Genomic DNA, 27,501 nt, shown 5'->3' with positions numbered 1-27,501 from the left:
AAGGTATCTGACTGGTACCGGTATCCACAGGAGCTTAATATATTGTACAGTCATGGTAATTTATAAGCCGAGCACCATAAGAATCCCCCTGGGTACCTGCAGTTTGCAACGGTCAATCTTATGGGCCCTTAGGAGGCTGAATCATAGGTGATAAATGTCTCCACTGATGACTGGTAGGAGGTCCCAAGTCCCTTGTTCATTTTCAGCAGCACATCTATAAGAAGGATGAGTTCATATGCCGCTCCCTCCAAGTCTATGGGAGTTATAGAGGAGAAACGGGGACTCTTATGTTAGAGATTGGGGGCCGCCAGCACATGATCAGTTATTATCTACTTGTGAGTAGCTGCTAAGATGTTCATCCTGGGAAATCCCGATGAGTCAGAGTCAGACAGTCTTCTTGGATGTGCATTAGTCAAAGCCATTGGTCAGCACAGAGACTGTGATCTCACGTAGTAAAGTCTTCTCTCTGGTATCACATCATCTAATTGATCATTAGTAGCTATTAGAGAAGAGAGGCAAGCAAGGTCCCGGCTAAGGAGTGAATACACTTTAAAAGTTTGCGGATTCCCAAATGTGTAGACGGCGAGGATGCTAAATGGTCAGGGATGATTTGTACGCGCTCTGCTCAGCACAAGGTACGGCTGGGAATTCCCGCTAAGACTTTGCTTATTAGGTATTCTGCCCGATGCTGCTCCATTCCCAAACTGCGCAGCACACATCCCTTTCTTCAGTAATTCCTTTTTGATGAAAAGTTGCACTTTTTTTTTCTTTGCAGAATGTAAAGCTATCCCCTTCCCTAATGTACAGGCTTGAAAGCTACAAGCATTTGCCTGCCTTACTTATTGAGCTCTGCTTTTCAGATGTTAAAAGCACTCACTCCCAGGATATATTCCTAATGAGGTTTTATAATTGTGTCCCTGGGGTGCTCTTTACATAAGCCGGCAGCACTCTGAATCCAAGCCGGGCAGACCTGTTCAGCTACAATGATGGCTGCTGTAATGAGTCCGGGGACACTGCAGAGGTTTGCTGGGAGAATAACTGCTGGCCAGTGGAAGAAGTCAAGAACACATTAGATTTAGGTCATTAATTACACTGGAAGAGCGTGGCTGCAGATATCGCCAGTCTTTGACATGGCAGCTTGTCCTGGCATGGCCCTGAGCTAGAGGCGGCCTGTTAGCGACTTCCATATCATTAACTATTCCCTGTAGTAGTGATTGTCCTTGTAATGGAATCAGGGGGATTTATACATATATCTAGATCATTCATGTTCACGTGTGTCATGTACCGTTAGACAATTTTTTGCTATACAGCTCCGTGTCCTATTCTATGGTGATATACTGGGAGATCTAAAGTCACCAGTAATGTAATAATAACCATAAAAACAGGCTACACAAACACGATCGAAGTGGGTTTTACTGTATGCAAATACTAATCTGCTCATGGCTTCTCCACTTTGTCCCTAATAGGCCTCAGCATTGTCTCATAGTGACTTTTAATCTTTATGCAGATTAACTTTACACAGTCAAGGGGGTGGAGAGTCAACAGCAGTAGTAAAACTGATCCAGAGGACTGGGAACGTCACTTGCATATGCTGGAAACCAGGCCGTTTCTTGTCCTGCTACAGCAGCACTTGGCGGTCGGGGTATATTCCTTCAGTCTTCCTTCTTGGCACTGCAAGTTTGCCTCAGGGTCAGTGCATTTAGGTGTTGAGGGTATAGGTGGCACTATATGTATGACTGGTTCCCATTAAAAGGAGAGAACATACTTAGTGTTGAATGGGAGCAGAGCTCAGTGCTCAGCCACAGCTGCTATATGGCGGAGGGAACCTACTGCTTTTTTGCTCACTTCCCTGTATAGACCATAGACTGCCTGGAACAGCTGGTTGGTGCAGGATGTACCCCGGCTATACAGTGGACAGGGCTGCAACTGTGCGCCTATTGCTTTAGTAGAATGAAGAGCTGCTTCTGCCTCCCTCCATCTTTATATTTTCCTGCTGTCATGGGCTGCTGGGTCAGTGTGGGGTTGCAGATGTCAGACCCACGCTGTGCAGCTATGGATGACTTAGCCTGACAATATCTAAAAATATATCTAGAAGACTATATACAGTAGTATGTAACATTATTTTGGTGAAAGTATTGTAATTGTGAAAAATAAAATACTGCAAAAAAATCTGGTGCATGGCTTCTACCTCTAGGAGACGCATCTATGTGAGAACAGGGGTCTCCCGTCTTATCTGCGGAGGCCGCTGCCACATCCAGGCGGAGAAAGAATGGAGACGTAGCTAGACATGTGCTATTCTTTCTCCATGTTTAATAAGAGCTATAGAAACAGCCAGGCAAGTCTATGAGAACCCTAATGGTGACATACAGTCCTATGAAAAAGTTTGGGCACCCCTATTAATCTTAATCATTTTTAGTTCTAAATATTTTGGTATTTGCAACAGCCATTTCAGTTTGATATATCTAATAACTGATGGACACAGTAATATTTCAGGATTGAAATGAGGTTTATTGTACTAACAGAAAATGTGCAATATGCATTAAACCAAAATTTGACCGGTGCAAAAGTATGGGCACCTCAACAGAAAAGTGACATTAATATTTAGTAGATCCTCCTTTTGCAAAGATAACAGCCTCTAGTCGCTTCCTGTAGCTTTTAATCAGTTCCTGGATCCTGGATAAAGGTATTTTGGACAAACAATTCAAGTTCAGTTAAGTTAGATGGTCGCCGAGCATGGACAGCCCGCTTCAAATCATCCCACAGATGTTCAATGATATTCAGGTCTGGGGACTGGGGTGGCCATTCCAGAACATTGTAATTGTTCCTCTGCATGAATGCCTGAGGATTTGGAGCGGTGTTTTGGATCATTGTCTTGCTGAAATATCCATCCCCGGCGTAACTTCAACTTCGTCACTGATTCTTGAACATTATTCTCAAGAATCTGCTGATACTGAGTGGAATCCATGCGACTCTCAACTTTAACAAGATTCCCGATGCCGGCATTGGCCACACAGCCCCAAAGCATGATGGAACCTCCACCAAATTTTACAGTGGGTAGCATGTGTTTTTCTTGGAATGCTGTTTCTTTTTGGACGCCATGCATAACGCCTTTTTTTATAACCAAACAACTCAATTTTTGTTTCCAAAATGAAGCTGCCTTGTCCAAATGTGCTTTTTCATACCTCAGGCAACTCTATTTGTGGCGTACGTGCAGAAACGGCTTCTTTCTCATCACTCTCCCATACAGCTTCTATTTGTGCAAAGTGCCCTGTATAGTTGACCGATGCACAGTGACACCATCTGCAGCAAGATGATGCTGCAGCTCTTTGGAGGTGGTCTGTGGATTGTCCTTGACTGTTCTCACCATTCTTCTTCTCTGCCTTTCTGATATTTTTCTTGGCCTGCCACTTCTGGGCTTAACAAGAACTGTCCCTGTGGTCTTCCATTTCCTTACTATGTTCCTCACAGTGGAAACTGACAGGTTAAATCTCTGAGACAACTTTTTGTATCCTTCCCCTGAACAACTATGTTGAACAATCTTTGTTTTCAGATCATTTGAGAGTTGTTTTGAGTAGCCCATGATGCCACTCTTCAGAGGAGATTCAAATAGGAGATCAACTTGCAATTGGCCACCTTAAATACCTTTTCTTATGATTGGATACATCTGGCTATGAAGTTCAAAGCTCACTGAGGTTACAAAACCAATTTTGTGCTTCCGTAAGTCAGTAAAAAGTAGTTAGGAGTATTCAAATCAATAAAATGATAAGGGTGCCCATACTTTTGCACCGGTCAAATTTTGGTTTAATGCATATTGCACATTTTCTGTTAGTACAATAAACCTCATTTCAATCCTGAAATATTACTGTGTCCATCAGTTATTAGATATATCAAACTGAAATGGCTGTTGCAAACACCAAAATATTTAGAACAAAAAATGATTAAGATTAATAGGGGTGCCCAAACTTTTTCATAGGACTGTAGGTGCACTCCTGGCTGGTCCTGTCTCCTTCCTTACTTCTGATTCCGGATCAGTCTTCAGATAATGATGTTACAGACTGCAGAATCCCGTCCTGTCTGAAGCGTGAACCCTTTCCATATAATTGCTTCTGTCTTACTCAATGAATCATTCCGTTATCAAATAAAACGCTTTCCTTATCTTTACAGCATTGCAATGGCTACGAAAGAAAACATGACATCGCAGAGAGGAATGTTGAAGTCCATACAAAGCCGGATGAATACCTTGGCTAGTATCCTTATGATCTTATTGAGTATTCTTATAGTTGTATATAGTCTTATCTTTACAGGTATATACCACATAACTAGATTAAACCGCTCACTGTCACCTCAGATATAATAGCATAGAACATATTTAATGGAGTCCCTTTGTTGAAGTCACAACACCAGGCTTCTTCTGTCCAGGTCTTATATGCACCATTGTTTTGAGTAGTTGCCTCATGAAGATGACAACTGGTTGTATACACCATTATGGACGTTATAGGAGGGGGCTGTTGAGACCCTCTTTTTTTAACCCAGAACAGAAAGTTGCTCTGAGCTTCCCCTGTTCCAACAGGCTCAAACGGACCATATAGTTCATTGTCACCCAGTGTGACTGGCCATGGTTTCTCATGGCGCTGGAGATGCCTGTAGTGGGATCTGGTTATGTTAAGGGCCTCATTGTCTCTGATGGGACATCTCCTTTAAAACCGTAAGATAAATGATTTGTCCTTCACTTTAGCACCTGGTTTTTGGTGACCACAGCAGTTGCTATTGGTTGGGCGGGTAGTAGAGAGGAGTGACTGGGGTCGTCTCGATGATTTCCTTATGTCCGTGCTCCCATGTACTCCTTACAGTATGTAACCCCCCCCCCCCCCCCCATAGTAGTGCTGACAACAAGCTACTTTCCCACTGAAGAGTTTGTCACAGTTGACCGGGCTAAGACGTCCACAGAGCCTCATAGTCTGAGAAACCTAAAATATTTAATTCATGCCCGGAGTGAACTCCATATATTTTACATTTACCTTGTGCAGAAGTGTTTCTATGAAATAGCTTTTCTTTCTTTCTCTTCGACTCTCAATCCTTCACATATGGTGGATGGAAAATAAGTCCCGAGGGAGATGTTTTCCGTTCAGAGTGTTAGTAAGCAGTTTGACAAACGGCATTGTCAGCAGGAATGTTATTGACCACAACTATAACATAACTATAGAAAGTAATGTACATTATGTCCGGTCACACTTCAGGTCAGCATAGAAAGCCATTTGCTGTGCAGTATATTGTCGTCTTGTCCATAGTCGGGTAGGATTTGCATTCTGTACATAATTATTGTGTTTATTACACTGACACGCAGACACTCGTGATCCTTGAAGGAGTATTCACAACTTATATAGTTGGGGCATATTACTAGGATGTTCCGTAACATTACACTCACAGAGGGTGGGAGGGGAAGGTGGGGGTTAGATGCCGAACTCTGCAAATACTGCCAGTAATGCGAATGGAGAGAGAGAGAGGTCACCTTAGCTCATTTCCCACACAGTGAGTAGCCGGGGGCGCCGCTGTGCAGAGACCTGCAGACACAACCACACTCAAATTAATGGGACTGTATTTTACTTCCCTACAGATTGGGTGGTTGGGCGTAAGGCTTTACAGAGAAATATGGGGTGAAAGAATGGCTGTGCTTTAAAGGGCTTTCTGGCTTTATCAATTGATGACCTATACTTCATCATTTGAAGACTAGCGGGTGTCTGACACGCTGAACCCCCACTGACCAGCTGTTTGGGGTTGCTGCGACACTTCTTGATAGCTACTTTCACATGTCACATTTATCTATCACATGGCCAGTTTGTGTTCAGTCCCATTCAAGTGGATTTTTCTGAAGTGCTATAACAAGCACAGCTGCCATGCAAGGTACAATGCTGTGCATGGTCTATGGAGAGTCCAAAGTGCCCCACCAATCTTCAGTTGATGTCCTGTCCTGGTCAGTTAAGTGGGTTATCTAGTTTCTAAAATTAATGGCCTATCCTTAGGATAGGCCATCAGTATTAGTTCTAAGGGGGTCCTGCATTTGGGACCCCCACTGATCACCTGTATTGGCTCTCTTCAATGTTTACGTACTGTGAGCCATACTGCTCTCTCAGCATACAAACTGTAGTGGCGGATGTAGGTATTGCAGTGTTGTCCCATTGAAGTCTATGGGATAGCGCTGCAGTACCTACACTTGCAGCAACAATTTGTACGGTGAGTGTGTAGTGCAGGCCACGGTATGTAAATATTACCGATTGACATGCTTTGTCAGTACAGATGAGCGGTGGAGGTCCCAGATGTCAGATCCCCGCAGCTCTAATATCAAATGGCCTCTTCTAAAGGTAGGCCATCAATCTTAGATAACCCCTTTAATATAGCCTAGAAAAACTCTTTAAAGGAAACCTGTCATCAAACTTGGGGTCATTACCACCATGTCCTCCATTCAGATATTGCTGTCTAATCCCGCCCTCCCACACATGATTGACAGCGATCTCTCGTCATAGTAAAGGGTAAATCTGTCAGCCAGCGGCCTGATGGCGGAGGTATGGCTATGGCGGAGGTATGGCTATGGCAGCTCGGCTTCCAGGAACACAGCGTTCCGATATCTCCACATAGAATAAGGACTATAATTGTTCCTAGAGGTGTCCCTGCTATATACCAGCTTACTAACAATGAATATATTCAGATAATCAGTATATAATGCTATATTAAACATGACATTTCTACCAGATTTTCACTTGTTCTTTTATTTGTGCTTTTGCTTTCTGTTACATTTTTTTTTCTCGGTGACAGATGAACCGACTGATCAATGGGGACTTAGGAGTCACAGGTTTAATTACTACAGAACATGGTAATGAGAGGAGATCCAGGAAAAGTGCTTAATATTTCAGCAGCTGCCGCGCTGACACCTCTCCAGGGCTGGTAATGGGAAAGTGTACTGAACAGTAACCAGCCAGTTATTTCCACTGTGCCATTGTTCCCTATTACCTCCCTGTCACAGCTATTAGGGAAGATCTAGTTGGCTGAAAATGAGCAAGTTGCATTTTTTTCACTAATATATTTAATGAGGGGTAAAAATGTATTTATTTGTTTGAGGTCAGTTGTATACAGGTAGCCACATAGGAAAGTCCATGCAGAGATAGCCATTGTAGGTACAAGGGAATAGGGGGCATTGAAGAGCCTTTTTAGTTATAATTGGGGACGAATGATGTCAGATTCATAGGTAGTAGTTGTCATATGCACATTGTGACAGTGACTTTGTTCCCCTCCCATGTTTAAAGGGAGTCTACCACCTCCCCCAAGCATATTTAATGCCACCACCATGTTGTAGAGCCCATTACAGTGATAAACAATATACCTTAGCTATATATGTTAAGTATATATGTGCCTTCTATCCTGGGAACACTACTTTTGGTGCTCAAGTAGGATGGGTGATGTCATGGCATATTAGTGCAGGCAGGATATGGTTGGTGTCTTAGTGGTAAGAGCAGTGTCACCGGCATCGGAAGCCGACTTATCAGTCTGGGGTCGGTTGTCAGAGCCCAAGTGATCAGGTATACTGAGGAGAGGCCATTAAAGAGCCTTACCATGGATAATTCCTTTAACTAAGGGGTAGCTATCCACATCATACATTGCTTGCATGCCTGGAGGAGGTGCACACAGCTGTATGTCACTGCTAGGGGGCTGTTCTATAGCCGTACAACCAACACCTTTATTCATTGCTGTCATTCATCTCTATAATAATTGGCTTTGTTGGTGCTGTCCAACCAGAAATCCGGGTTTTCTTTGGTATGCAAATGAGTTCTTTCGCAGCACTGGGGGTGTCCCCAATGCTGCAAGAGAACTCTCCAGAGCCGCCTCCATCTTCTTCTGGAATGGTCTCTCCCTCTGTCTTCTTCCAGCGCTGGCTTCAAACTTCTAGGCAGTAGAGGAGGAGATGCTCCTACTTAGCAGACCCTTGTACTAGTTCATGAAGCGGGGGGTCCCAAAAACGGAACCCTCATCGAGAAAGTTCTTATGTCCTATTAGGGCATATGGACAAGGATTGTGTTCATTAGATAAACCCTTTAAGCTGCAGGTCAGTGGGGTTTTTTTTTAGATTTGATATTGATGACCCACCACCAACTACTGGGACCCCCACCAAGTAGTTGAACTCACTGAAATTCTTCAGCCCCTGCACTGAACTATGCAGCACAGTCCTGCTTACTGGATGGGCACTGCTGTACTGTATGCTGCCCTTATAATTGTCAGGATTTCCAGTAGTGGGACCTCCATGGACCACATACATAGATGTATATATAGAGAGGACCAGATGTCTCCTTTCTCCACCTCCCCTGCTGACGCGCTGATTCTCATTCAAGTGACCGATCCCACTCTACTCTGTGTACAAGCAGAAGGAGCAGAGCGGAGTCGGGGGTCTGTCATGCCTACGTCATGTACAACTCATTCAGTTATTAGGACCTTCTTTTGTCGCATCATGAATGCTTGTATATGTTGCTATCACTATTTCTCCATAGCTGATGCCCGTGCTCACGTTGCCATCCTTAACCCAGCTCCACAGATCGATTTCCTGCAGTGAACAGTCTCATCCAGAGGATTAACCTTCGGAAGCGCCGGGATTCTCTCATTTTGGGCTCTGTTATTGGCATTTGCACTATCTTGCTGCTACTTTATGCTTTCCATTGATAACTGACACGGACTCTGCCACAAACCAGAGGAGCAGCAACGTCAGGATGGAAAAACAAAACATGGAAGTTGCAGTTCTGCACACACCAACTGTACATAAGGGAGTGGGGATAATATTACAGGAATACTTTACATTTTCTATTGACAGGCTATAGTACTGGCAGCATCCAGTAACTGTACATAGTCATTGTCATCTAACCTTCTACATACATACTGACTTTTGAGATTTGTGAAAGGCTCATTGATGTCTGTGATAGGAAGTGTTGAGCTGGTACCTTAAAGGACCACTAATCCTATGTAAAAGTGATGGCATGTAAATGTGCCAGGCGAGCTGGGGAAATGTCTCTTACAAAGTACTGTATGGCGGGCATTGCAGATCAGTAAGGTTCTGTAGGGAACCTTGCAACCGATACAAGTAGTGCAAATAGTTTCAAGATATGTCAAAGTATATGAGACACGTGTATATAACCAGTTTACTAGGTACTGTTAAAACTACCGAGGCATGCAGCACAAAATGGCGATCCCCTATATCCATGCATCACAAATTGTGTCATTTGTGGAATCATCATATCCGTGTATTTGTGGTGACGGGGGAGGAATAGCGCCATCATTGTGGGTTAGTGTTCCTTTAATGGCTTTTTCCAGGATTTAGCAGGCATCAGTTATTTATACTGTAACCATACAATCCATGTTCGACCAGACTATACAGAAGTAAAAATGTACAGTATATATCTATACCCTTTTTAATTTAATATGTATGTTAAGAATCACCTTGGTGGAAAAACTGGTAACATTGCAATTTTAATGTGAAATCAAGTTTCCTTCCAATTCTCTGTCAATCCATGCGCCAAATGCAGGTCATTTCTATGGCAGGGTGTTTGCTCCCTTTGCAGAAGTAAATTGGCTGGGGGGGACCAAACGGACACTTTTTTTGGCTGCTGCAGGGCTGCGTTATTGGATCATATATATTTATGAGGACACTTGCACAAAATCGGTATCTGATTATTATATTTTTTTTCTCAAAAATGGGAGATCCCGGGTTTGTGTTCCAGGGGGGATTATTCTGATTTTCTCTGGGATATATTTTTGTTTCTGGCAAAAAACCCAGGAATGTGGATGTTTTGTTTTGATATTTAAAGGGAGCCTGTCAGTAGTATAAACCCCTTTACACCTGCTGACAGTACTGAGTAGGTGAGGGATAATGCTTTATATATATATTTTAGTTGATGGTCATGTGGCCTGCAGAAAGGAAGGAAAACAAGCTTTAACCCTCTTCGACCTGCGATCACACATGTAACAGGGGTATTGCCTTCCTGTCTGATGCACTGGACTCTCTGAGCAAAGTTTTTTGGTCCCTGTCTTGACTAGAGTCCAACCAGTACACTCCGCTGTCACTCAGGGCATAGGACAGAAGTGGGGAGTGCTCAGTGAGAGAGCCCAGGATTTGGCACCACTCCAAGTGACACTTGTGACTGTAGAGCAAATGGGGTTGGGGGTTAAGAACTGTTTTCCTCAGTTATGCTGCTATTGGGCCCATCAACTTAGGTATGCTTAAAGAGAACCTGTCACCACCATCTCCAGTTCTTAGGTGCTGCTCTATAGATTCTGGCACATTTAGAACTTATCTCTAGCCCCCACCATTCCCAAGCAATCAATGCAGTTGAATATGCTACCGAGACTCTGATTCAGAGCTCCAATCAGATGGACCAAATGAGAGCTCACAACCGCACCCATCGCCTGCTCCTGCCTGACACCGCCCACCAGTATAGTGTCTCAGTAGCACATCTAAATGCATTGATTGCTCAGGAGCGGTGGGGTCTAGAGAAAATTCCAAGTGCATCGAAATCAGTGGAGCAGCACCTATTAAATGATGCAAAGATGTAGTGAAACGTCCTCTTTAAAGGGTCAAAACTGCTGACAGACTTCATTTTAAGAGGGTCCTTGTGGATAGTATTCCAAAATCAAAGTATATCGCTGGACTGTTATTTAAAGGCAACCTGTAACAAAAAAGCCGAAGTCCGGTCTGTAGGCAGCATGTATAAACCAGAAGAAGCGGAGTAGTTTGATATACGTGTGAAAAGATTAAGTACAACTTGTCATTTATCCATTGACATCTCTGTTTTTTTTTCTGTGTCGAGAAGTCCAGGAGTCGGAGTTATCAGTGACAACTTCCTTCACGTCATATCTTAGTATAAGGAAAATGTTTGTACCGTGTTAGCCAAGGATCAACTACTGAAGACTCTCAAGTTTTTTGTTTTTATATTTCATATCTTAGAAATATCAGAGATTTCAATGGATAACTGACAGGTTGAGCTGAATCTTTTCACATATCACTATATATCAATCTGCTGTAGAGCATATACATGTGGCGGGTCCCCTTTAATTTCCCATATATACAAGTTTAGGGTTACTTCAGATGGTGCATTTTAATGTCCATATTAGTCCTGCCATATCTGGACCTCCCATCGTCTTACAGAAGTGAGCTTGGATCACTATGGAAAATGAGTGATCTAAGTTTGATTCAGCAAATCTATTGGAGGTCCAACTATTGGGGCCACTAATACAGCGAAGGCCATAGGGGCATAGGATAGGCTCGGAGCGCGGCGTATTTCTGGTACTACTATTAGTAAAATACATTCTTCTAAAATCTAAGAAACAAAGCCACACTGCGACATAAAGAGCTGTCTGTGACTAGGAATATTCTGTATCTGCTGAGGCCTAGAGTAAAAGGCAATTTAATGCATCAGTCTTTGCCCCTCCAGGGCGCCCGGAGAACGCTCCTGCACATATGAAAGCTGCATAAAACACTATATTAAATTATATTTTTCTTTCAACTTTTTATTGATTTTCACGAGTAGCGCTTGAGATTAGTCGATACCCTATTAGTCATGTGTAGATATTAAGCACATTAAACAGGTTGTTTCTGCATAGTGTTGGTAATTTAAGGGCAATGCAAAAGTAATTCTCAAATTTTAAAGGGATTTTTAAAAAATGGCATATTGTATAGACCTGTCTAAAGACCGTATCACTGTAGGTTTTGGCCGTGGAACCCTTATAGATCGCTTTTACTAAAGGTGCCCATACATATTTAGATGGTGTTGGTAGAAACCACCAATTTTGTATGGGCCTATCAACTCTCCAATGTATGTGAGGGGGCCCCTGTTCTATGATAGATGTTAGACAAGAAGGATTGGGCATGTGGAAGTTTACATGCCCCATCCTATTGTTCTCAACAGAGGTATCTAGTGTATGTTTATTACCCTACTGACAGCACAGGCATCATTGGATGCGATTTGGGGAAAAGGGGGCATAAAGAATACCTAAAGGCTAGGTACACATGGAGCATAAATTTAGGGAAAACAATCAGCTGCGGCATTTGCCACACACTTGGAGAAAAATTCGCTTGTATTGCACATTTATTGCAGATTTTTCTGCGGATACACCATTGATATTACAACTACTGTAAATGCTACGGGTTTTCAACCCGCAATGTCCATTCCATGTGGACGTGCCCTAAAGATTTACTGCATATGTAGATTTGACACTTCATACTAAAATAAAAATTATTTCTACATTTCTTACCATTTTACAATATGTATATAGTTCCAATGCAAATGTATGTGTTATCATGACTACAGACTACGTGTGTAGTCTCATCCTGCGGTCACATGGAATGACTTATTAGACTAATGCAAAGAGCATTTTTTTGTTGAAATTTTTGAGAAATTACATCAGAAAAATTACATTACTGCACTGTGTGAATATAGTCTTAGCTCAAGAAATAAAAATTGAAATAATTTTTTTTTACCCACCCAAGAAAGAGCGTCACCTCTGTCTATGGGATGCATCTGATATTGCACCATTGAAGTGACACATCTTGTACACAGGGGTGTAGTTGTTTTTGGCAGAAATACGTCATTTTTACTGATCCTGAACAACCTCTTCAAAGCTCCAGTTAGAGAAAACGTCTCATATGTCACAGAGAGAACTCAAAAAATTTTATCGCTAGAGATCCAGGCGATGGGGTCATGACCATTTTCTAGATGGGTTTTTGTGTGCTGGGTTTTTTGTTTTCAGATTTCAACTACATCCACAGTTCTTACAAAAAAATACAAAATAATCCAAGTACAACACAGAGAAAATAAGATTTTCCCGATAATTAATATCTTCATTGTTAGAATGCTGTGGGTCTATCCCTATCTATCCCTGGTCACCATTTATTGTAGATCAGTATGCTGTGAACTAAAGGCCTAAAGATTTTCTTAACAAAACCCCTGATGGCGCTATAATCAGTTGATCGACAGTTTTTATTGGTTTCCAGACACAGTGCCGTTTTTATGATAGTGGCTGAATCTGGTATTGCAGCTTAATGAATCTTGGTCATATTCATGCAGTATGAGGCATATCTGTCGAACAATGTATTAAGCTGTGCCTGGCAGTGAATGTCGTGGCCTTTGCAGCTGATTGACAGGGGTGCTGGGTGTTGGATCCCCACCGATCTGATACTGATGGCCGTTAGTTGTAAAGTCCCAGAAGCCTCTTTAAAAAATGACAGAAGAGTGCTCCTAACTCTAAATGTAGCTTTATTTAAGTAAGGTAGGGATGGCTGTACAGGCCTTGAGAAACTGATAAGAGCCAAAGATGATATGCCCTCCATTATGTGTGTAACTATGGATGTGTGCCAGGTACTGGAAACATCTATCTAAACATCACTGCAGCTATGGCGTAATACAATACTTGTGCCGGTCATATCCAATCGCATTCACAGTTATCATACAACATTGCATTGGCTCCCTGGCCTGGGCGAGCATGGCAATGTGTATCTTCAATGATCTTGCAAAAGTTGTTCCCAAAGTGGTTGAACGAGTTGCCATGTTGTAGTGTTTATAGCACACACTCTGGAAGTGATGGGTGACCTCAGCCACATTGTAGTCTTTAATCCCAAAAGCAATATTGAATCACATTAGAGATTGGTATCACCCTATCCATGGTTGGGATCACAGGACTGACATTAGAGTGCAACTTTGGCCCAGCTTTAGGGCCCCTTCACACAGCGTAAGCGCTCGGCTGATTCCGAGCCGTACACGCGAGCGCTTCTAAACACATCCCATTCACTTCAGTGGGAGCGCACGTAAAGCCGGCTTTACGAGCGCTCCCATTGAAGTGAATGGAAAGTGTTTAGAAGCGCTCGCGTGTACGGCTCGGAATGAGCCGAGCGCTTACGCCATGTGAAGGGGCCCTTACACTGGATACCATGCAGCAGAAGTGACCTTAGATGTAAACTTCCTCCATGTAACGCAGCCTATCCCGTCTGTTGTCTGATTTAATTGATTTCTATCTAGTGGTGGATTGTATAGGCAATAACATGGATTAAGGGACCTTAGCTGGCATGTGACCAAACTGTATTAGGACCCATTACCATTTCTGCAGTTTATTGGGCTTCCTTTACACTTACTCACTTTGAGGGAAATCATAGTAAGCCAAAAGTAAAACTTGGAATTTCAACATAGTAAAATACAGGCAAATTCTACAAATAATTTCTATTCCATCTCTCAAGGAAGAGTCTAGCCCTAGCAATGGCAGCGTCCTATCACTGGTTTATATGATTTTTGTATTTCTTGTTATTAAGATCGGTCTTTGGTCAGTGTGAAGTGGTCGGCCAGATCTTAGATCTCAGTAATTACTATGCAAATTACTTCTATAGTCTTATTAAACGTTATATGCCTATACTTATAAGAACAAACCCTTACTGGAGCTGACGGAGGGTCAAGTGACTAGATCTGTCCCTCAGCAACCTCCATTGAGAACTGCACATGGGAAATTTTAGCATGAGCAGTGTGAGGAAGCTTATTGGCCTTTCTGGTCACATGACCCTTCACGTGCTCAGCAGCCATTTCAAGGATCTCCATGCATCCCATAAACTGCCTTGCTTAAAAAGAGGCAAGTGCTTGGTAAACTGAGAGACGGGCCCAACTTTTAATAAGACTGTATTAATAAATTGCATATAGTGACTGCCTCTTGATAACATAGACTTAGTCACCAGCCCATTTAAGAGAGTATTCAGATAAACATATTCTGTATGAAAACCAATTACATCCAGTCATGGGGATGAAGGATAATGGAGCCATACTATGTATGAATAAGGCCCATGAGGTCAGGAACCCAGCTTCAGCTTGCTAGTACTTTGGCCAGTCTTAGTCATCATGTAGTCACATTTCAGCCTCTGTATTACTGCTGTAAATATCAGAGTTCCCTGGCTTTCCTGAACCAAACCCTGTTCATCATAAGGTTGTAGGGAAGTCTAAGAACCAGGAAGGGTCCAACTAAAACCAGTCACCGTTGCATATTGACCAGTCTATAGAAAACAGTGGGTTCATCGATCCAGCTATATTCTTAGATTTGCTAAAATGTCATCGATTTATATTATTAATAAACCTATTTATGAATTACTTGGCTTATTAATAGGGTTAACCAACCCCTTAAAAAATTTTTTTAGCGAAAGCCAAAATGCTATAAATTGACAAACCAAGTAAGACCTTACTGATCTGCTGTGGCTCCTGAGCTGCCATTTCACTATCCCCCGCCGGCCTCTGGACATGCCACTGGCTGCAGCGTAAAACCCTTGAGGTCGCCATTGTAGCTCTCAAATGTCCATGTTTAACATCATCACTGGTGGCCGGAATAGATCATGGTGGTAGGTTGGTGGGGTCTTAGTAAGTTCCTTATGTTTGGCCATTCTTAGCTTTTGGTAAAGAGTTGAAGGGTCTGGACAACCTCTGTAATACTTTTTCCTCTTTTTAGTTCTTTTAGAGACAAAAAGGGTTAAAAGGGGACCGTTCATCCTTTCTCCTGTGGAGCTGCTTCCACTTTCCTTTGTAGGGAACCACAATAAATATATAAGACATGAACTTATCCTAAATGAGTCGCCATCATGTACAGAATGTTAGTATGCGGGAACCTAAAGAATCTCACCTAGTGAAATAAAAGGGTGTTGCCAGCACAAATGCTCCAAGTACATACAGTACTATATATATATATACATATAGTACATATAGTACTAATATATATATATATATATATATATATATGTGTGTACATATATATATATATATATATGTACATATAGTTATATATATATATATATATATGTAGTCTGCTGTACAACGTAATATCTTAAGTTATTCACCAAACCTATATGAAGGGATATCCGAACCCAAAGTATCCACCTGTATATAATCTTTCCTCTCTAATAGCACTTTCTTATTTTGCTTTAAAGATTGCTCATTGAAACTAATTATATTTTATTGCTCTTGTAATTATTTTCCCATTTCTGCACCTAATGTGCAAATTCTGTCTGTAATAAAGAAGAAAGCTTTGTTATGTAATTTAATAATAAATTAGAGTTATACATCTTTCTGTATGTGTTCTGCTCTCATTGTGTTCGATTCCTCTGCATGGGGAGACCTTGGTTATAGAACATATAGGATATGTTATAGTACTGTATATGTTTGATTGTCACTGAGCTGAGAAGAAACCAAACCAGTCTTAAAGGGGTTGTCCTATCACAAGGATCCTATCTATACTGCTAGTTTATATGGATTGAAGACTTTTCCTAAATGCATTGCTTTATCAAAACTGCTTTGTTTAGCCGCTAACTTAATTTATTCACTTCATTGTTTACACTCAGTTTCTATGGCCCTTGGGATTATCTGCTCATTTGTCAAGTGATGTAGCTGCCTGCTCTCAGAGAGGGAGGGAGGGGCTGGAAGCAGCTCTGAGCTGTTTGTGTCTTTTAAGTAGCGGAGCTTCTCAGATAGAGGAGGTGAGAGATCTGGGATTTCTGAGCTCTTATCAGGCGGTTTAATTGAATTTGGCTGATAAGGGCTGAGATGGGGAGTCCGTTACCTCTATATGTAATGCAAACTGACTCAAATCCAGCTCTGCTACATCAGCTTCACACTGTGGTAATTCATTTACAACCAATCCTGTGCAAGTGAAACCCTGCCCACCTATGTGCTGAGAAAAGCAGGAAGTGAATAGAGCACAACAGCCTGCAGGTTAGTGAACAAGCGTCATGGGAATACCCCATTAAGTCCAGTCTAGTTCAGTTTTACATATTCTACTTTAAGGGGTTATCCAGGGACTAATAATGGTTACTAGTGCATTCCCTGCAGTGGTTAAAGGGGTATTCCCACCTCACATACTCATCAGTCTTCACTCCTGTAAAATCTTCTTTCTTCCTGGTTTCTTGCATCATTTGGTGGGCGGGGTTTCACATGCAACCTGCCATTTAGCTCCACCCCCATATTTGTGTGTAGCTCCGCCCACCCGTATTGGACTATGAAGTACAGGCAGCAGCAACTCCATTCTGTGTTACATACAGATACTGCCTGTCTCTGCCATAAATGAACACAATTGAGTTAGCTAGCATGATAACTGGGAGAACAGAAGAAATGAAAGCAGCTCCTCTCCCCTATCTGATAGCAGGAAGCTAGGTCACATGGTGTAGACACAGGAATAGCTAGATACACAGGCTCGCTCCTGTGCACTTAGCCCCTCCTTCCTCCCCCCTGAGAGCAGCAGATACATCACTTGACTTTTGAGCAGATAAGTCAGGGCTGTGGCCACAAAGAATTGAATAAAGTAAGATAGTGGACACACAAAGCAGTTTTGCTGAAGCAGTATATTTAGGAAAAGTCAAATCTACATTAACAAGCAGTATAGATAGGATCCTTGTGATAGGACAACCCCTTTAAGCTTAATTACGAATATACCTCCAATCCCCCAGAGCCCCCTTTGAAACCCTAGCGGAGGGCAGCTGAGGAGGCTGGGATTCTTCTGGTGGTAAAAGTCCTCCAATATTGTTAGGAAGGGATTATTCATCTAGGAGTCTGAATGGGTGATCTTCCTCCTGATTTTGGCTGTATGGCTATAAAGAAGTCATAAAAAATCAGTAGAACTGCATACTGTCCGTGAAAACAGGATGTCTGAATAAGGCCTTACATTATGTTCACATCTGCACTGGGGTGTCCATTGTTCTAGTCCATTAGAGGAGCAGAACAACAGACGGCCTGCTAAAACAGCAGACACCAGTGGTGCCCAAAGGTCCGCATTGATTATGATGGATGGGATCACTCGGATGTTCATTTTTATAAACTGGACCTGGCAGATGAAAAATTCAGACTTGCAGCCTGAAGGTGAAGACACATCGTACAGCGCTCGCTAACTGGACGTCAGCCTGTGCACTAGTGATTTAACTTACACAGTTTCGGGGTTTCCAGATCTTTTTTTTTTTTTTTTTTAATTTTTTTATTTATGACCCATCAGTAAGCTTTCAGAGAGGTCCGACACCCAGACCCCACCGAGCAGTTGTTTAAAGGAATCATGGCGTTCGTGCTAGCCCTGTGACCTCTCCACTGTTTGCTTCACATGATATCTGAATAATTGTGGTATTGAATGTAATTGTGGCCTCGTCCCATCCACTTCTGCCACATTCCCACTGATTGCTGACCTATTATGATTATTGCTTCTTCTCTTGTTCACGGCCGAGCAGTTTTACAGGGTTACACACAAAACTGAGCATCTACTAGCAAGTAAACAGTAATAATCAATAAATATATAACCATGTGTTGGAGACATTAAAGAGTCCTCATAGTATGTTGCAGAGCTCCAAATTAAATAATTAATTAACAGGCCTAGATGGACTGCAGCCATCTTCTTTTAAGCCTGGAGAACTTATTAAGACACAAGATGGCTGTGTATCAAGAGTTCTGATTTATTGTTACAGAGAGTCAATATTTATACAGACAAAAGCAGGTTGGACTTATGACATAACATACCAGGATTGGATGTGGAATGGTAGCCTCTATCCATTGGCTAAAGCATTACATTCCACCAGGAAGCTAACCCCCACCCCAGTCATTGTATATGTGTATCTCAAGGCTCCGGAGATAATTAGAGATCAAAGGCCTGGTGTCACTTCTTGGATCTAACTTTCAGGGTTCTATAGACATCCTGTTTTACACACTATTGACACAAAGGTGCAACTCTGAAGTCAATCAGCTAGATAAGGATTCATTAGCATTCCATTTCCTGGTAGCCCATAGCATCTCCATGTTAATTAGTCTAACCAATTCCTTTTGAGACAACCCACTTATCTTTGCTAGAGAAAGAGTTATGACAAAATACAAGATAAAAGATATGATCCTAACACCATGTAAGTGCGGTGTGGGCTGGCGGGTGCGGTTAGTGGCACGTTGTGTGTCTTCCCCTTTACACATCGCAGTTATTGGAAATCAGGATTCCTAGGAGCACTTAACACTGGTTTGACACCTTAGTGGCCTCACTTTGTACCCAGAGGTTACAAGAGTTAATAAGGTTGACAGAAGATGCAGGTCCGTCAAGTTCAATCAATAAGACTAGAACTACAGGGCGACTTTAGCCGCATCTCCCATTTTGCAGCCATCGATTATTGGGTCACCCTGTGACTCCTTCACTAATGTTAGTGCATGGAGTCGCATTACAACCTCTAGTGTACTGTCACTTCTAGTCACACTGCTCAACTTTTTCACAACTAGAATTTGTGGTTGTGGCACACAAAAGGTTGCAATGTGACTCCATTACTCTATTGGTGTGCATGTCTGAGGCACTGGCTTCCTAATTACATCATGGAAGTCAGATTTGCATATTCTTCACATTTTCCTTTGCACAGTGGAGCGCTCATGGCTTAAGTGTCTAAGCCTCTCACCTCTGCCAGGTCAGTCCTCTCTGCGCCAAGCTGACGAGATGCAATGACATCGAAGCAGCTGTCCTTGGCTGAGGGACTACCTAGTATAATCCCAACATCATTGCAAACAAAGGCCTCTGAGAAGGTCGGCATGATGTTAAAGAGAGCGCCCTCTATTGGTTTGCTTGACTGAGACTCTGTCTTCCTAATTACATCATGGAAGATAGACTTGCACATTCTCAGTGAGCGCCCTCTATTGGTGTGCATGCCTGAGGCACTGGCTTCCTAATTACATCCTGGACGTCAGATCTGCATATTCTTCCCATGTTCCATTACCATTAGTGAAGGAGTTAAAGGATGACTCTGTGATCTTTGTGTAGTCCTAGCCTTATCCTGAGGAAGATATAAAAGCCCCTACAAGGCAGATCATTACACCATATTAGCGGAAAAAATTGTTTCCAAATCAGAATAAATCCCTGGATCAACCTCGTGTCTCCAAAAATCTAGTTTCTATATTTTTTTTTCACTTACACAAAGTATAGCCTTCAGCTTTATTTATTATGAGATAACCATATACAGTATTGTATCCCTTTATAAATACTGATATGGTATCAGCCATTACCGCCTCTTGGAGTAAGGTCTTCCATTCCATAGTTTGACTACCCTAAGGGTGCATGCACACTGAGTAACGCCGGGCGTGTATGAGAGCCGTACACGCCGGCATTACAGCAGACTGCCGAACACTTCCCATTCACTTCAATGGGAGCGCTCGTAACAGCGGCGTTTACGAGCGCTCCCATTGAAGTGAATGGGAAGTGTTCGGCAGCCCTGCTGTAACGCCGGCGTGTACGGCTGTGATACACGCCCGGCGTTACGTAGTGTGCATGCACCCGAACAGTAACAAACCCCTTTAGATGCCTAAATTGTGTTTTTATCTTTTTTTTATACTCCCTAAACTTGTACTTGCTTTTGCAGCTGCTGCTTGACATTGAGTACTTACATGTAACCAGAATACCCAAGTCCTCCTCTTGTTCTGTTGTCCCAGTTGTTCCATATATGAGATACTACAATTATTGTAGCCTAGATGCATTACTTTATTGCATGCCCATGCTACCAGCTTATTCCGATCTTGCTGTAATATCTTACAGTCTAGCTCAGTTTTACATATTCTACTTAAAGGGGTTATCCAGGGACTAATAAAGGTTACTAGTGCATTCCCTGCAGTGGTTAAGCTTAATTACTAATATTCCTCCGACCCCCCAGAGCCCCCTTTAAAATCCTTGCGAAGGGCAGCTGGGGAGGCCGGATACTTGATTCTCTGTTTCCCTGCTGATGTTCTGACTCTTGGTCACATGACTGACTCCACTCTACCCAATGGACCGGTTGCTGGAGTAGAGGGAAGACAGAGGAACATGAGTTTTGGACTCTTCTCTGCAAAGACAATGAACAGGGCGCTGGGGGACTGGGGTGTATATTAGTAATAAAACTTATCCACTGTTGGGAACGCACTGGTAAGCTTCATTGTTCTCTGGATAACCCTTTTCAGCTGATCTTTGCACTTGATGTTCTATTTCTGTAACTTTATGCTAACTTAGGGGTATGACTTCATGTGTCTGCAGGAGTTTCGCATTAAAGTGGAGCTCCAGCTTTAAACCCACATGGATATACTAGGATATTACATTGTAAGTGATGATTTGTGATCTGTATCCTTCCCTTAGTGGGCATATATCGTTCATGTAGTAGAAGATAATGGCCTCTACCGTCTCTTTTTATGGCCCCTAAATTTTGGTGGAGCATCTTTACCTCCTTCTACCTTTGTGTGAATTTCTCCTACTTGTGAAGGTGCCGCTTCCATAATACACATTTACTAGGGAATTGCTTATGGTGAGGATCTTATATTGAATTTATTGTGTCTCCAAACATAGAGCTTCACTTTAAAGAAGACAAAGTTGTCCTTGTCACACAGATAAAGATAAAGCATTGCTTGTTCTCTGCCTCACCACAATGCTGGAATAGTGGATGTTTAGCTGTAGTCTGTACTCATTTGGCAAAATAACATTTTAGAACTGCAATGCAGAGCAATATATTACACAGCATAGACGGTATAGTGTGCACTAAAATGTGGAGCAGCCGGTGCCCCATTGCATAGATCTCAGGAGAAGGACTTAACTCATACCTTAATCTAATGTTCATGACAAGTTTGCCTTAGAGAGCTATTGTGTGTTATTCACTTCTATAGGATGCATATACAGAGGTAAATTAATAAATGCCTGAAGGTCCTTACTATTCCTACACTACAGTCCTCGAAACCCAGGATTTAGATCAGGGTCAGCAACCTGCGGCACTCATTTTGACACTACAACTCCCAATGTGCACTGAGTAACTGCACTGCAGGCTTGTCATGGTATGCTGGGGGTTGTAGTTTGCGGACCCCTGATTTAGGAGATGTATACTGTGTCTAGCGTTTATCTGAGAATTTCATTTAGGAAAAATATTGTGAACAGAGGCCAATCCAGGATCATGCACATGCCTATCCTTTCCTAGATTTGACAAGAACACTTGGGATGTCACCATAGTATCCCTCCATTAGCACCTTTGATGCCATCATTGAGGAGATGATGCACTGACTTCATACGAATATTTCAACTGTATCAAAACCATTTTCCTTGAGTTGGTAGGTGGAGACCAGTTACTATAATGTCTCCCACAGACTCCACACAGAAGCTAGAGGACAGTCTCTGTCACTCAGAAGCATCATCAGGCTCATGTAGCACATTATAGGGAATTACCAAACAGCATTACGTGAATGTCCGTTTAAAAAAAAAATAAAAAAAAAAGGTTTTGCCACAGAGAGCATAAAACGGTCACCGGCGCTCACGGCCGGACACCTTTCAAACCCATTCAAATGAATGGGTTTGAAAGAGTCCTGCAGCTTTGCGTCTCCTGCTCTGTTTTGTGCAAGAAACGGAAACCTGCAAAACAGACTCCCAGGCGCAGATGTGAACGAGCCCTTACTCTGCTTCCTACAATCTACACTTCTCTCAATAGACCACTTTCTAATCTAGTCAGAGTGACATGGTCCTCCCCCGCCGCCAACCGATGTGTGCAAGGTCTGGATGCTGATAGAATGGAGGAAGTGAAATCATTAGTTATCACCCACATAGTGATGAGAGGATGTAGCTGTACTAGGAGTTGCTGACCCCTGCTCTAGGAGATGGCTTCGGCAGAGATTTCAGAGTGAATTTCAGTTTAAGAGGGAGGGAGAGCAGAAAAGAAACCGCAAAGTATAGAATGACGCATGTTTCTCTGATAAGATACAGAAAGTTTTTATTTATATTGCCTTTAACTGTTGAAAAGTTAGTGTCTAAGAAGACAATAATGGAGAACTGAGTATGCGCTTCTTCGCTAATTTTCAGGTGAATAAAACAGCAATTTTTATGAAAATGGGGATCCAAAGATCAATAACAGAGGCATAATACCCTTTCTGATCCACATCTATGACCAGTCACCCAGTACCTGTATATATCAATCTGTTCAGCTCCTCCTGCTCTATAACATGCTGCTGACAGACTACACTGCATTTTCTTTTAAGTAGACAGGCATTATGTTGTAGGATTGCCATACCTGCTTCTGTTCAAGGTGGTCCTATCTAATATTTAGGCTAATATTTTCCAAACAACCCTCAACCAAAGTTTCAGGACTCAGTAGATTCTACGTGACTAGATCATACTGGAACATTCTTGAAAGGAGAATACAATGTTGCAATTAGCAATTGATTATTTATTAGTAAAGACAATTAAGGTTATTATATCATTAGAAATTCCATCCACACTCTGCAGAAAAAAAATCTGCAGTGTAATCCTGACCTGTGGTGAAGACTTCAATCCTGTGGCATGCCAATTTATACTGCGGCTTTTCTCCATAGACACAAATCTTTTCAAAGCAGAGGAAAATCAGGAGTTATTACGCTAGGAAATTTGCGCCAAAAACAGCGCGACGTTTAGAACTCAAGGCACAAGTGTTGCAGATTTTTTGCAGCATTTCTGTCCCATGCTGTACCCTTAGACACATGGGAAGTTTTTTTTCCCTGTAAACTCTATGTTGATGTCTTTTCCCAAAAAGCTCTACTTTTGTCTCATCTGACCAGAGAACATTCTTCCAAAACGTTTTTGGCTTTCTCAGGTAAGTTTTGGCAAACTCCAGCCTGGCTTTTTTATGTCTTTGGGTAAGAAGTGGGGTCTTTCTAGGTATCCTACCATACAGTCCCTTTTCATTCAGACGCCGACAGATAGTACGGGTTGACACTGTTGTACCCTCAGACTGCAGGGCAGCTTGAACTTGTTTGGATGTTAGTCGAGGTTCTTTATCTACCATCCGCACAATCTTGTATTGAAATCTCTCGTCAATTTTTCTTTTCCGTCCACATCTAGGGAGGTTAGCCACAGTGCCATCGGCTTTAAACTTCTTGATGACACTGAGCACGGTAGACACAGGAACATTCAGGTCTTTGGAGATGGACTTGTAGCCTTGAGATTGCTCAGCCTTCCTCACAATTTTACTTCTCAGGTCCTCAGACAGTTCTTTCGTCTTCTTTCTTTTCTCCATGCTCCATGTGGTACACACAAGGACACAGGACAGAGGTTCAGTCAACTTTAATCCATTTCAACTGGCTGCAAGTGTGATCTAGTTATTGCTGCCACCTGTTAGGTACCTCGGGTAAGTAACAGGTGCTGTTAATTACACAAATTAGAGAAGCATCACATGATTTTTCAAACAGTGCCAATACTTTTGTCCACCCCTTTTTTATGTTTGATGTGGAATTATATCCAATTTGGCTTTTTGACAATTCTTTTTGTGGTTTTCCATTGAAGACAAATTAAATGAAGATAATAATACCAAAGAATTTGTGATTGCAATCATTTTCTGGAAGAAAATGAGTATTATCTGACAGAATTGCAGGGGTGCCAATACTTTTGGCCAACACTGTATATGACATATCATTCTTTTCACCTTTTTCATTGTCCTTTAAAAATAAACAGACATGTAGATAAAACCATAGACTTGTATGGGTTTTAAAACATATATATATATATATATTTGTAGCTGCCATGTTTTTAGAGAGACATGACAGGAAAGCCTAGAATTTGCATTCTCAATAGCCTCTAATGAACGACACACAGCCAGACATCACCATAAGCCCTGATCAATTTTATATGCAATGAATGAAATAAAACACTGGTGAGGGTGAAGTCAGGAAGGTCTGGCCTTTGTGTTTTTCTGCCCTTCTCTCCCGTTAATACTGTGTTGCTGAATATGCACTATAAAATAAGGATTCTGCAGATTAGCAGTTGACGTCAGTATTTTTTAGTCCAGGTGTGTATACAGTCATATCCTGAGTGAAAAAATGTGAATACTTACACATTGATAGATATATTTACGGAGGAAATGAATTGTTAAAAAGTAATTACACCAAACTCTTCTACAACTAAAAATATACTGATCTATATATAGTCAGGTGCACGTGTACTGTGGGAAGAAGGCAAGCTGAGGTGGCAGTGTGATCCCCTGGGCAATCTTCTGGTAGGCCACCATGGATCCTTGTCACAAGCACCTACCTACAGATAACTGCACCTCTATAGCAGCGCCTTCTTGCATCAGGATAATGCACCTTGGCACACTACAAAAAGGATTTTACTTGAAGAACTTGAAAAAGAGCTTAAGATGTTGACTCTGTCCCCAAACTCCTGAGAATAAGCACCTGTGGGATATGCTAGAAAAACAAGTGTGACGCTTGGAGGCCCCGAATCACATCTTACGGGACTTAAAGGATCTGCTGCTTCATTAGTATACAGAGATCGTCATCTTCAGAGAGTTCATGAGAGAGCTGCTGTATTGTCAGAATTCATTCCAGTTCTTGTTCCCAATAGAACTCACAATCTAATTTCCCTAACTCAGACACTCAAGGCTGCCATTATGGTCACAGCTCTAAGGCTATATTCACATGACGGAATTTGGAGACCAAGCTGGAAGTCTCTTAATTTAGTGTTCTGAAAAAAAAGCTGTGACCATCACTGATAACAATGGAAAGCGGATTCCAGCTGGAATTTGGAATCCTGATTCTGAGGCGGAATGTGAACTTAGCCTAAGCAAAGCGTGCTGGCGACCAGCTGCATAAATGAAACACATGTGATGTATCTTTATGTATGTGCCCCTTTCTTCTAGAGCTGGGATCGGACCAGGAGAGTCAGCTTCTTTCACCCACCACCATACTGCCAATTAGTATGCCCACTGCTGTGGCACCTGTGACTCTACAGTGGCTCTGTGCCCTCTACATTAGTATTCACTGTCACTGACACTTGCTGCCTATGCCATTGACTTCTCTTCCGCCCTAAAACTGAGGCCCCACGTTGTGGAAATGCAGCTTTTTTTTGTTGCAAATTTTGCTGTGGTTTTTTTTTTTTTTAACCAAAATCAGGATTGGATTGAGGAAAAGGAAGAAATATAATAACTACCTTTATATTTTCCATTCCTTTTTTAGGCATTCTTGGCTTTGGCTCAAAAAATCGCAACAAAATCTGCAGCAAAAAAAGCAGCGCTTCTGCAACGTGAGGCCATAGACTAAGAGGTCATTCACACGGAGTAAAGTGGCGCTGATAAAAAAGACTCCCATAGAGTTCAATGGGTTCCGTCTTCCACACGGAACACATTTAAATCAATAGGAAGCTTTTTAACACATTGAATTCAATGTGTTCCGCATGGAAGACGGAACCCATTGAACTCAATGGAGTCTTTTTATCAGCACTGATTCTGCCGCGAGTTATCGTGGCAGAATCAGCGCCGCTTTACTCCGTGTAAATGACCCCTAAGAGAGACATGTGGGTGGAAGTAGCATAGCCAGCTAGCACTGGTGCACCTTTCCACGTCCTCCCATTGCACGTCTCGGGTACAACAGTCCACTACCCAACCAGAGTAATGGTGCAGACTGTAGACTGTTTTCTTTGTTTATAGCCCCCTTAGTTATAATGATGCCTACACATAGCACTGCAGGCACAACCTGCCCACTCCTGATCCTCCCAGTCATGGTACTGCAGAAGTAGTAGCATACACCCCAGCCCTGACCCACAATCATATAGATGGTAGCATTAGCAGTCTCACTCACTTATCCACCAACTCCTACCCACATCAAATAGCCAAAACTTTGCCTTGGAATTCTTGATGGCAGGCCTGTACATGTTAGAGAACATGTCATAGGAATTCAATTAATCAGTGTGTCATGGGAGGAAACCAGAGACCCTGGAGGAAATATTCATACATGGAAAAAACATACAAACTCTGTACTTCTGTTGCCCTTGGTCAGATGCTAACACAGGGTCCCAGTGCGGCAAGGCAACAGTGCTAACCACCGAGCCAATGTCAAGTCATCATACTGCCTGGTCGGGGGTCTAATAGTGTATGACACTATGAAGGGATCATCTATGTCAAAGAGCAGTCGGTCCACGGAAGAAGGCATCACCGAAACGTGCAATGGGGTAGGGTCCCCCTCTCCTGGTCTCAGACTATGGGTATGTGTCATACTATTTAGCCTCAATTTGCTGACTTTACTTTAGCTCTGACACTGCTCCAAGCCTGTCTGGTCTCTTCATTGTACATTCTGTCATCTATTCAGTAGTTTTATACATTGTTATATTTCTTACTGCTGACTATATTATTTACCTTTCCTTACGGGCTTGCCACGCCTTATATTGGCTACATATTACTCAATTCTCTACCATGCTGTCTTAGTCCTGACTTTGGACTATTACATTGGCTTTTATACTCTTGTTTGATACCTCATTACACTTGCCGTGTCCCATTATGAGCCTTTGGTAAGTCTGTGATTGGCCACTCATGATATTATTGTGTCAGTTACCCACTACCTTACTGCTTTACTTTATGGCAGGGGTGCTCACACCTTTTCAGCGTGTGAGCTACTTTTTAGCTGACCAAGGCAAAAGATCTACTAGGGCGGGGGCGGGGCGGGCCTAGGGGTGGGACCGGGCGGGTTTGTGGGTGGGGCGGGCGTGTCTGTGGGC

At 42.3% G+C, this 27,501-nt stretch overlaps 1 protein-coding gene across 2 annotated transcripts in view; it reads left to right on the top strand.

The window, feature by feature from the left end:
* Positions 1–13,806, top strand: part of GOSR1 (golgi SNAP receptor complex member 1) — a 57,825-nt gene extending 44,019 nt beyond the window's left edge. For both annotated transcript variants that reach the window (XM_075263795.1, XM_075263793.1), the window contains exons 8-9: positions 4,165–4,247; positions 8,579–13,806. In XM_075263795.1, the coding sequence (XP_075119896.1) occupies positions 4,165–4,247; positions 8,579–8,703 (208 nt within the window). In that variant the 3' untranslated portion in view covers positions 8,704–13,806. The remainder of the gene's footprint in view (positions 1–4,164; positions 4,248–8,578) is intronic.
* The last annotated feature ends 13,695 nt before the right edge of the window (positions 13,807–27,501 follow it).

This window comes from Leptodactylus fuscus, chromosome 2, assembly GCF_031893055.1.
Source record: "Leptodactylus fuscus isolate aLepFus1 chromosome 2, aLepFus1.hap2, whole genome shotgun sequence".
Lineage (NCBI taxonomy): Eukaryota > Metazoa > Chordata > Amphibia > Anura > Leptodactylidae > Leptodactylus > Leptodactylus fuscus.
This window is presented reverse-complemented; position numbering and strand designations above follow the sequence as displayed.